The 12,496-nt window shown below is 41.5% G+C and overlaps 2 protein-coding genes across 4 annotated transcripts in view; one reads left to right on the plus strand and one right to left on the minus strand.

Annotated features, from left to right (window-relative positions):
- The window catches only part of USP31 (ubiquitin specific peptidase 31), a 78,244-nt gene that overhangs the window by 33,119 nt on the left and 32,629 nt on the right, over positions 1-12,496 (minus strand). For all 3 annotated transcript variants that reach the window (XM_057749790.1, XM_057749789.1, XM_057749792.1), the window contains exons 2-6: positions 10,665-10,802; positions 7,191-7,279; positions 7,008-7,100; positions 6,280-6,415; positions 3,869-4,013 (exon numbers count right to left, since the gene is read on the minus strand). In XM_057749790.1, the coding sequence (XP_057605773.1) occupies positions 3,869-4,013; positions 6,280-6,415; positions 7,008-7,100; positions 7,191-7,279; positions 10,665-10,802 (601 nt within the window). The remainder of the gene's footprint in view (positions 1-3,868; positions 4,014-6,279; positions 6,416-7,007; positions 7,101-7,190; positions 7,280-10,664; positions 10,803-12,496) is intronic.
- On the plus strand, positions 7,395-9,750 carry LOC130860165 (cationic amino acid transporter 3-like). The gene is given in 2 exon segments (XM_057748024.1): positions 7,395-7,444; positions 8,385-9,750. Coding segments are annotated over 2 exon segments (1,416 nt in total).

The following is a 12,496-nucleotide window of genomic DNA, read 5'->3' on the forward strand; positions in this document are numbered from 1 at the left end:
AGCAAAACTCCAGCAAGAACCTAAATATGCAGCGATAGGAGATTTGTTGAACCTATTAAGGCACATACATAGTTAATATTAAAATAAATCCCAGATTAATTACAGTTTAAAAACAAGAACACTGAAGCTAGAAATAAGAACTGAATCTTCACCAAGCTATTAGAGGGAAGAAAACTTTTTAAGCTTAAACACCATAAAAAAATCATAAAAAAGCAACAGATTTCACTTCATAACCATTTTAAACTTTGGTATGAGAAAATAAATAGAAGTCTGAATCTGAGACAATTAATGGGCTCATTTCCCAGGTTCTTCGCAGAAGTAAGGCTGGGAAGACCCGTTCTGCTAAAAGTGATCAGGATTCCTAGTGAGATGAGAGGATACACTCAACTGCTCAGAAATCAAGCTCCGCATCCAAAGTTCAGGCCCATCACTAGCAACTGCGTGACCCAGGCCCACGACCTAACTTCTCTAAGTCTCAGCTCCCTCACCTGTAAACTGGAGAAGTCAGTAGCCTCGTATACACGAACAAAATATTGATGGGGCCTTTGTAAAGAGTAGGGGTTTACACATATTCACTAAGTGGTATATTCTTCCAACAAAGGCACTCTGGCTAGACTATGTAAGCTTGGACCTCACCAAATTCATTTATGAATAGAAACTTAGTGTTAACCCTAAGCAATTGGGGTACGAAGCAGGATTTGGGGAAATTTTCAGTTAAACAAACGTTAACTATGTTCTCACTGCACATTAGGAAGTATACTAAACTGCTGGGTACAGAAAGTTGAAGCAAAACGTACTCCCAACTGCAGAGAATTTCACAGTGTGGTAGGAAGGATAGAGAAGAAAACAGAGCATTTCCACACATGCTAGTGTCAGAGGTTAGCAGAAGCTACACTGGAATACAGGAGAACAAGAGTCAGTCAGCCAACCTGATGGGGGGGAGTAGTGAGAAAAGGTCTTTCTGGACAAGTGACAATTAGCTATTTTTTTATTACAATGCAATTAAAATTAGAAAACAATTTTAAACAAGCAAAAGCACATGCCTGAAAACACAATAACTAACAAATAAAAAAGATCCCAAGTCAAAGAGTGACACCTGAAATAAGACTGTCTAAAAATTAATAATGTAAATATGAGTAGACCAGAGAAAACTGAATTGTAAGCTGGCAGTGGAGAAAGCCAACCAACCCAAAATACAGAATTACCAAAGGTTCAGAGACGAGAGGCACAAGAGACCTCTGGAAGTAGAGGTGAAGGAAAAGAGGAACTAAAGAAAGAAATAAGAACACTCAGCAGAGGCACCAAGGCCATTCAATGAGGAAAGAATAATCTCTTCAGCAAATGGTTCTAGGACTACTGAATATTCATACGCAAAAGAATGGAGCCTAATCCTACTTCACACCACATACAAAGATTAACTCAAAATGAATCAAAGAGCTAAATGTAAGAGCTAAGATATAAAACTCTTAGAAAGGGCTAAGATATAAAACTCCTAGTTGGCGCAGTGGTTAAGAATCTGCCTGCCAATGCGGGGGACACGGGTTCGATCCCTGCTCCAGGAAGATCCCACGTGCAGCGGAGCAACTAAGCCCATGCGCCACAACTATTGAGCCCATGTGCTACAACTACTGAAGTCCATGCACCTAGAGCCCGTGCTCTGCAACAAGAGAAGCCACAGCAATGAGGAGCCCGCGCACCACAACGAAGAATAGCCCCCACTCACTGCAACTAAAGAAAGCCCACACACAGCAAAAAAGACCCAACGCAGCCAATTAAATAAATAAATAAATACTCTTAGGAAAAAACACAGAGGTGAATCTTCATGGCCTTGGATTTGGTGATGGATTCTTGGATGTGACATCAAAAGCAAAAGCAACAAAAGAAGAAAAAGAAATTGGACTTCATCAAAATTAAGAGCTTTTGTGCATCAAAAGACACTATTAAGGAAGTAAAAAGATAGCCCACAGAGTGGGAGAAAATATTTGCAAGTCATATATCTGATTAAGATCTAGTATCCAGCAAATATAAAGAACGCTTACAACTCAAAAACAAAAAGACAAGCAACCCAACTTTAAAGTAGGGAAAGGACTTGAATAGACATTTCTCTAAAGAAGATATACAAATGGCCAAAAACCACACAAAAAGATGATCAACATCATTTATCATTAGGAAAATGCAAATAAAAATCACAATGACATCCCACTTCACACCCACTAGGATGGCTATAATCAAAAAGACAGAAAATAACAAATACTGGCAAGAATGTGGAGAAACTGTAACCCTCGTATATTATTGGTGGGAATGAAAAATGATGGAGTTGCTATGGAAAACAGTCTGGCAACTCCTCAGAAAGTTAAACACAGAATTACCATATGACCAGCATTTCCACTCCTAGGTATATACCCCAGAAGAACTGAAAACAGGTATTCAAACAAATACTTGTACATGAATGGTCACAGCAGCAGTATTTCATAATAGCCAAAAGGTGGCAACAACTCAAATGTCCATCAACAGATGAATGGGTAAGCAAAATGTGGTATATACATATAATGGAATACTATTCAGCCATAAAAAGGAATAAAGGACTGATACACGCTACAATGTGGATGAACCTTGAAACATTATGCTAAGTGAAAGAAACAAGTCACAAAAGGCCACATATTATATGATTCCATTCATATGAAAGTCTAGACTAGGGAAATCTATAGAGACAGGAAGGAGAATAGTGGCTGCTTAGAACCAGGTGGGATGGGGAGACTGGGAGGTGTTCTTCAGGGAGACAAAGTAGGAGCTAATGAGATGGGACCTGGAGAAATGAATTTTTAGCAAAGCGAACAGTAGAGAAAATATAAACACATGTAGCATGTTCCAGAAATAAAGAGTAACCTGGATAAGGTACATGGGGAAGAAGATGGAATAGAGCAGAGAGGCTGGAAAAAAGGCAAGGACTAAACCGTGAGGGGCCATGCATTCTTCCAAGCTATTTAGATTTAATCACAGACAAAAGGGAACCACTGATAAGTCAATGAGCAAGTAACATGGTCAGAACTGTATGTCAGAATAACTCTGGTGGCACTGTGAAGAAATCACTGAATGGGAGAAAGCCCAGGGGTAGAGAAGTTACTAGAAAGGCCCAGATGAGACTGGTCTGCACTGTGTCAGTGGCAACAGAATGAAGAGAAAACTGCAGTGTTTGATCAGTTGTGAATTTCAGTCAAAATCTGAGGGAGAAGTGATTGGGTCCGGCTCGGGTGAAGAGAAGGACAGTGATGCTGTATTCCACAGAAGAAATGCAAGAGGAACTGAGAAAGAAATGCTCAGTGTACGATGCCTGCAGGACTGTAAGCAGAGATTCCAGTGGACAGGTGGAAGTCAGGGAATGGAACCAGAAGAAAAGTGGGGGCTAGTGGAGAGTTTAGTTTTAAAAATCACCAGTAGAAAATACTGGCAAGACTGGTAGAGCAGCAGTTCTCAAACTTTCATGTGCATCAGAATCACCTGTTAAAAACAGATCGCTGGGCCCTGCCCCAGCGTTCCTCGTTCAGTAGGTCTGGAGTGGCATCTAAGAATCTGCATTTTTAATCAGTTCCCAGATGACACTGATGCTCTGACAACCACTGGAGCAGTGTAAAAAGAATAGAAGCCCAAGGATTTTGAAGAACACTAAGCCCAGGAACAAAGTTCTTCCCAGGAACTGCCTTCTTCCAGGGAAATAAGTTACCTAAAATTTACACCATCATAGAAAGATGTGTTATGTGTATTTTACCACAATTTAAAAAAATTATACCATCATATAATAATCTAAAAGGGTAGACATTTGTTAAACCTGCAAACCCAGGTGGTATTACGGAAACTGATGCTCATTTACCTCTTTGACTGAGAATTCCTTCAGGCCTAAATATTTCTGGAGTCTCAAAGGCAAAAATGCAGTCGCTTTCATGGACTGTTTCCAGGTCGTCTGTGTCACAAAAGGAACGATGGAACCCATCATAGTACATTTCTGTTAACACAATCTAAAAATGGGAAAAATGTAAATAGTTGGATAACTGGAAAGTCAATATGAATTGATCTCCCAGTCCAGCTGTGAATTTCTCCAGGCCAGCAGGACTGCAGTGATCTGAGGGCTTGGAAACACCTCATCAAGCCCATGTGATCTGCCTTTAATGAGAGAGTCTTGGAAGCACAACATCCTCCGTGATTGTATAACAACATACTCTGATTTCAGAGTGCCGTGGCACTAAATCCAGAGTTCTTCTAAGTTTTGGTGAAGAGACTCAGCGGATACAAAGTCTAAGGCCCTTATTTCACAGAGGGGAGAAACTAAAGAGAGATGGAGTGACTTGCCTAAGGTTATACAACTATTCAGCCTCATAGCGAGGACAGAGTCCACATCTGACTCCAAGACTTTCTCCTACCATCAAATTTTCTTCTTTTCAGATTAAAAAATGTCAAATAACCACGGATATTTGTATTGGAAAAAAATGAAATCAACTCAAATGTCCAACAATAAGAACTAGTTAACTATACTATAGCTCTACTGGAATTATAAAGTGCTTGCAAAGAATGAGCTGCATATATTTGCACTAACACGGAAAGATATCCTAAGTAAATATTAAAAGTAGGGAAAGAAAAATGTGAGTACACGGTTCCATTTTCATAAAATATTAATATAGTACATGCAGAGGAAAAAATATGAATGAATATACAACACAGTATTAAAGTTAGTAAGCCTTAGTTCTTAAGATTCTTAGTACAAGATACTTTCACTTACTAATAAGTTAACTTTCTGAAATGGTTGAGTATTGTACAATCAAAGAGACCTCATGATGTGCTCAGCAGCACCGTCTAGTGAAAAAGCACTGGACTGGGCCTGAAGAGATTCTAGTTCCAGCCTGCCACCAACCAGTCCTGTGATCTTGAACAAGTCACATGGTTTCTCTGGGCCTCCTGCAAATGAGGGGTTGGACTGGACCCCTAAGGTCCCCTCTACTATCACAAACATACTATGAGTTGATGAGGTGAAAGGAGCTTGGTGACATATTCCACAAACAGTCCAAGAAAAAATATTCCTGGCACATTTTTCTTCTAATGATTCTAGTGACCACATTGTTTTCCTACAGGTGAACACGCAAGTATAATTCACTTTCTCCAGCAAGCTGAGGTCAAAAACAAACTTGTAATTATATCACTCATTTCAACAATGCAAAAAGAGCCAGACAGCACTGGAAGCTTTAAAGATACAACCAGATTTGCCTCGGACACACACCTAAGCTTCCCTCAACTTGAATTTAAAAAAAAAAAAAAAATCAATGAGCACTTCCAAGTACAGATAAATGTGAACATTTTATCAATCTGCCAGTACTCAGCCCATGAAAATATGAGATATTTGCTATATCAGGGCAACACTGCTGGTTGTATTTGTTTTACTTCCCAAATGAGGTCACAGGAGGCCAAAGTACAAAACACCTTTATTATTCACATGATTACACAGCAGCTTCCAGAAGTTATCTAGGGAAAAGCTATTCAGCCACTGAATCATCTTTCCTTGGTAAATTTTAAATGGGGAATTTTTTTCCAAATAAAATCCTAACAGTGAATTGAGTAAAAGATGTATGCAAAAGTACGTCAAGTCACAAACAGGCCAAAATTATCTTAGGTCAATATAACTACTTATCAAAAATTTACCCACAAAAGAAAGGTGTGTGGGAGGTTACAACTTTCCTTTCTCTTATCTAAACAAGGTAAGAGACTCTAATCCAGCTTTAATCAGAAAATAAACCAAATTGAGCACCTATTATGTACTGTACTAGCAATATGCCCATTCTTATCACCATACGGGAAGGGATTTTCAAGAGCCACTGGTTAAGTTTTCTAAGCCTCTCTGACCTTCAACTACCACAGGATGCTCTTCCTATTGCCCACAGGAGCATCTACAGAATGATTTAAGAGCAACCACAGAATGATATAAAGTACTAATTATACTTTATAAACAAAGCTTAAAAAAAAGGTCTTGGGGTAAAGTCACAGCTTTTCCTTTTAAATATATATATACACATACACATATACATACACACATACAAGTAAATGAAGCATGAAAAGTCTGTGTGCATATTTTTCTCCTTTGGATCTTGATTTTTAATTCTTCCCTCAACACTAGAAACAACTGGTTTTAAATGCTATCCAACCATGTTTGGCTGAGAACTGTTAAAAAAAATTCCAGAAGAGAAGAAAGCAACACTTTCGTGGCTGGTGTGTAATCGGTCTTAGCAAGCGTATTACCTGGTCAGTGGGGATCTTTGTTTCCATAGACACTGCTTCGCGAAGTCTGGCGACAGTCCCAGACAGAGGCACGGCCACACCAATCCGCATGCAGTGAGAACATTTCCCTTGATACACTACAGTGACATAGAGAGGCCTGTACAGATCAAAGTCAGATCTTCTCATTAGTCACTTATTTCAACTAAAATATGGAAGCAAAACAACCCTGATCTGAAATCAACACAATGAAAGCTAGCCCACACCTTTAGTTGGATCTAAGTAGAACTAGCAAACAACAATCAAGAACTCTTGGAAAAGATAATACTTATGAAACAAAAATACAGCATGTCAATACTTGGTTCTGTGCTTTTTATTTTCTTTAAAACAGCATAACTCCTAGAGATTTTGAGGAACAGTTCAAATAAAGCAATTAAAAGTGGAACGTAAGGTCTCTAAAGGCTCTAGCAGGCATTCAGCAACCTTCCCCGGCCCCCATCCTGTAGGTGGATGACCAACTGACCAGACTACAACCAGACCAACCAAAAAGACTTACTTGCCCCATGCACCTGCTTCACCCTGCAAACTCAGACCAGCATTTATAAGTTTCTGTAAGGCCTTCATAATGCCTGTATTCAATTTATCACCAATCCTATTACTCATCTAAATATGTAAGAAGCACCAACAGGAGCCTACAGAGGAAAAGGAACATACAGGAATATATGTCTTCATTTTATTAACTCTGTTCTTACCTTGTGTGGGGTAGAGGAATTGGCAAAGAAATGCAGAGGAAAGGATCAAAAGTGTTGCTCTGCTTCTGACAATGAGGACACGTCAAAGAAGATCTTCAAAAATAAGAATGTAAGACACTCACATTAAGATCACCTAGAGCTACATAAGCAGACAACAGAAGGGAAAGTGTAATTTGCTCGTACCTGTATTGGGCTTGAAAAAGTTCTTGTACAAAAGTGCTACAGACGGGAAAAGATGGTCCCTCAGGCATCATATCAGTCTCTGATGGTGGCTAAAAAAAATAAGGTACAATTTCACAGACTAGAAGTGCCAGTTCCTGACTGAAGATGAGCCTAAAAAGTCACAGATGTCCTTGACCTCCTTTACAAGATCTGCATCAGATCCAGATGTTTCTGGCAAAGGCATCTGCTAAAGGAACCAGAACACAGCCGCCAGGGTGTGGGTCACATGGACTCATGGCCTGCTCTCCCAGACGTGGTGCTTATCCGTGTCTCCACCCCAACCAGGCAGCTGGGCAGTCCTTCCCCAGTGTGCTCCAATCCCCCTTCAACCTCTTCCAGGAAATAATCCCAGCCATTCAAAAGTACCAGTTCCTCCCCTGCCTAGAGAGAATTTATTCTCTAGCACCTATTAGCTCTGCTGCTTTTTTGGGTCTCATGGTTCTACTTCGCATTTTACTTAACCTTTTCATGTCCGTCCACCTCGCAATTAGTTACTGAGCACTGGCTACCACATGCAGAGAGCACTGCAAAGGGCATTAGGATACAAAGATAACAAGACACAGTGCCTGACCTTGAGTACCTCTCAGTCTGGTGGGAGAGTCAGCCACAAGTATGTAGTCATATGACAGTACAGAATGTTCAGGCCCAGAGGACCTTAAATCAGAATAATTTAACAACTTACCAAAACTAGAAGTTTAAAATTTGAAGTACAGAAAAGGATTATCAAAACTTTTTAAAGCTATGAGAAGAGAACAACACTTTATTGCCATTCTATAGATCATATCGCCCATCATACTAAGACTGCGTAAATAAAAACTGAGAATGCACCACTGTTTCTCAGTAAACTATTCTAAGGGTTCAATTCCTACACTCCAATCTAACCCTAACAGCAGAGACATCATACATTTCCTTTTTGATTGTGTATTCACATTCCAGTGATCTACAGACTATGTCTCACTGGAACAGAAAGCAAATTCCTGCTTTAAAAAGTTTAGTGAGGACTCTTACTCTCTCTCTCTCTCTCACTCTCTCACTCTCTCTCTCTCTCTCTTTCTCTCCTGTCTCTGTCTCTTTTTTTCTCGCCGACTCTACCCCTCCCAAGGGACTCCCTGGATCCTGCCTGGGCTGGACCCCGGCAAGTGGCGCCCGGAACAGGGACCTGAAGGGAGCACTGGTTCTGGGAGTTCGTGAGTCAGCCCTGGTTAACAAAGTGTTCACAGGCTTGAACATTTTGGTTCTCAGCTTCATCATCTTTTCTGGCTTCATTAAGGGGGATCTGCACAACTGGCAGCTCACAGAAGAGGATTACAAATTAAACACATCTGGATCCAATGACACCTCTAGCTTGGGTCCGCTGGGTTCTGGAGGGTTTGTGCCCTTTGGCTTTGATGGGATTCTCCAGGGAGCAGCTATATGTTTCTATGCATTTGTTGGTTTCGCTGCCATTGTCACTAAAGGGGAAGAAGCCCGAAATCCTCAGCGATCCATCCCCTTAAGCATCGTGATCTCACTTTTCATCTGCTTTTTGGCATATTTTGGTGTCTCGGCGGCCCTCACCCTCATGGTGCCCTACTACCGGATTCACCCTGAGAGCCCCTTGCCGCAGGCCTTTCTCCATGTTGGGTGGGGCCCTGCCAGATATGTCGTGGCTGTTGGCACCCTCTGTGCTCTTACATCCAGCCTCCTGGGCGCCATGTTCCCTATGCCTCGTGTGATCTACTCAATGGCAGATGACGGGCTCCTTTTCCGGGGACTTGCCCGTATTCATCCCCGCACACGCACCCCCATCGTGGCCACCTTGGCTTCTGGAACTCTTGCAGGGGTCATGGCATTACTCTTCAAGTTCACTGATCTTGTGGACCTCTTGTCGATTCAGTCCCTGCTTGCTTACTCCCTGGTGGCCTTTTCTGTCATTGTCCTCAGGTACCAACCAGATCAGAATTTCAGCAAGAATGAGAAAACAGGGGAGGAAATTGAGATGGAGGCTGAAGTTGACGAAAATCCTTTGGAATCTATACCTGAAGCAGGAACCTCAAAGATTCTCAAGAGCCTGTGTGACCCTCTCTACACCATCCCCACTCTGGCATCTGGCCAGATTGTCTACGGATGTGCCTTACTGCTTGTTCTCCTGCTGACCATCCTGAGCCTTGTGCTGGCCCGGTGGCCCAGCCGCGTGTTCTCTGGAGACCCCATGTCCACAACAGCGGCTGTGCTGCTGCTGCTGCTCATCGTGGGGGTCACGGTCATCATTTGGAGGCAGCCCCAGAGCCCCGCTCCTCTTCCCTTCAAGGTCCCTGCTTTGCCTGTCCTCCCCCTGGTGAGCATCTTTCTGAATGTTTACTTGGTGATGCAGATAGCCTCTGGGATCTGGGTCCAATTTGGCATCTGGAATGCCATTGGATTTGCCATATACTTTGGATACGGGATCTGACACAGCTTGGAGGAGAACAGTGACCAACAGCCACCAGCCTCCACCTTCCAAATGCTTGACAAAAACATCCCTGGTGCTGAATCATCTTAACCACAGGAAACAGATGCTGTGTGGAACCCCTCCATGCACTGGAGGTATCTTCTGGTTTAAGGGACACTGTGAGCCTCTATGGAGTGTGAACATGGGATGCATTTACAGCCCTGTATTTATTCCAAGCAGACAAAATGACTTTAATGTTGCATAATTTTTAAAAACACTCTTAAAATCATGATATGCATACAGAAAACTGCATGCCTCGTAAGTGTGCAGCAAGATGAATTTTCACAAGAAAGTAAACAATGTAACCAGCAACTAGAGGAAGAAATAAAATATTAACTTGCACATAAGAAGCACCTTCTGGACTTCCCTGGTGGTCCAGTGGGTAAGACTCCATGCTCCCAATGCAGGGGGCCCAGTTTTGATCCCTGGCCCGGGAACTATATCCCACACGCATGCTGCAGCTAAGAGTTTGTGTGCCACAATTAAGAAGCCAGCAAGGCTCAACTAAGGAGCCTACCTGCTGCAACTAAGGAGCTGGTGATCTGCAACTAAGGAGCCCATCTGCTGCAATTAAGACCTGGTGCAAATAAATAAATATTTAAAAAAACAAAAAAACAAAAAAAAAAAAAAAAAAGTTTAGTGAGATGGAATCACTTAATGTCAGTCTAAAGCTAGTCACACATGCAAACGTGTCCCCTCTTTCATGAGAGGGTAAGCTGCCTGGAGACAGCGTCTCTTGCATGTGACACTGCCAGCACAGTGGTAAATGGGGAAATAGCCTCTAAGTAACTACAAATTTTATACTTACCCAGAGCCTAGTCAGTTTCACTATATTAACTGAAAACTGCAACAACTCCTCAGAGGAGGTTTGGAAGAAGAATCTATACTCATTCCTTACTCCATTCACCCGTGGCCACTGAGCACATGCTCACTGCTCCCTGACTGCCCTGGGGGCGTCCCCTTACCTTCAGAGGAGGCTGGCCGCTCTGCTTCACAGCGTGATTGAGGTCTTCGTGAACTCGGTCCAAAAGCCACAGCAGAAACTCCTGGGCATCGTGCTGGGAATTCCCCCGATACTGCAGTGCATTCTTTGACACAATACTCTATACAGGTAAATAAATCAGCATGAATAGTTATGAGTTCCTGGCTTTAAAGATAAACTATTCATAATCCCAAAGAGGGATGCAGGACCTCAAGGGTATTAGAGAGTACTTCCTGGAAAGACAGCAAATATGAAAACAGATGCTCAATGTAAAAACCCCACCCATGTACCAAAAACTTTTAAATGCGTCTACCCAAAAATCCTACTTTTAGGAATATATCTAAAGGGAACCATCAAAACAGCATGCCAAGACTTCTAAGATATTCATTCACTAATAGCAAAAAACTGGTAATAACTAGAACATCTTAAAAATGAGAATTGTTACCAATATCAAATGATTATGTTGTTAACCTGAAACAATGGTATATGTCAATTATACCTCAATTTTTTTTTTTTTATATACCTCAATTTTTAAAGAAGTAAAAGAAAAAAATGACAACTGGTTAAATAAGTATCACAGTATTAGATTAAAAACCAAAGTATAAAATAATAAACAAGTCTACATAAGGTAAATGAGCGAATAAATAAGTGGGAAGAAACAAATCTTCCTTAAAAAAGAATTCTAAATAATTTATGTCAATAATGCCCCCTCCAGGAGTTGGACCTTAACCCCTCCACCTTGAATATGGGCTATGACAGTGACTTGCTTCCAAAGACTAGAGTATGCAGAGGGGTAGCCAGCGTAAGACTGCAGGTGACCTGGTTAATTAAAATTAAGATCATGGGCTCTGGAGCACTTAGCCTGAATTCAAATGTCTGTTCTACCACTATTTGTGAGGCCCGGCCTACTCTGCACCGAAGTGAAAAGGATAGTAATGATTTAGTGTGAGGGTTAAGTGAGAATGCATACAAAGCATTTCACCTGTAAACGACATACAATAAGCACTCAAATTTCAGCTACGAGTATTAGATTTGGAAGTAGGGAGAAAGGAAGGGAGACAGCGGCACAAAGGGAGAACGGTTAGGAGACAAGTGAAACGGTGACGCAAGAAATAATAAGTGTCTAAGCTGCGTCTGTGAGGGCAAATTTGAAAGAGATTTCAAAACTGGGGCAGTAGAATCAATAGGATTTGTGACCTAATGAATGTGGAAAGTGAGGAAGGAGGCACTAACGTCATTCAGGCGTTGTATCTGGATGATGGGCCACTGGTGGTTCCCTTCGTCAAGACAAATAAAAATGGAAGAAGTCTGGAAAAGGGGGCAATGCATTCCCATTAGAATCCCTATATTTGAAGTTTGGTGGAACCTCCAAATGGAAGTATCTGGTAAACAACTGAAAAAAACAGATCTGGTGTTCAATGGAAGAATCTGTGCTCAGGACAAAGATCTGGGGGTCAACAGAGGGGTGGCACTTGAAATCATGCGTACAGCTAAGACTGCCCAGACAAGACCGTGAGAGACCAAGCCAGAGGACAGAATCCAGAGGACTGCTATATTTAGGGGGCCCTAAAATGAGACCCAGAAAAGGCCATCAAAGATGTGGAAAGAAAAATCAAGAGAATGGAGTCCCAAGAGTCAAGAGGAGAGAGCTACAAAGGAAGAGAGTGATCAATAGCGCTTAAAGAATGATAAAGTAAGCCGAAGAGCTAATAACTGTCCATTGTATTTTCCATTTAAGATAATGATAACAGAGATGAAAGGGATAGATTCTTAATTCAGTTATGAAGAACAACCATCACAACCTGATGATCAATT

The sequence above is a fragment of the Hippopotamus amphibius genome, chromosome 9 (assembly GCF_030028045.1).
Source record: "Hippopotamus amphibius kiboko isolate mHipAmp2 chromosome 9, mHipAmp2.hap2, whole genome shotgun sequence".
NCBI classification, from domain to species: domain Eukaryota; kingdom Metazoa; phylum Chordata; class Mammalia; order Artiodactyla; family Hippopotamidae; genus Hippopotamus; species Hippopotamus amphibius.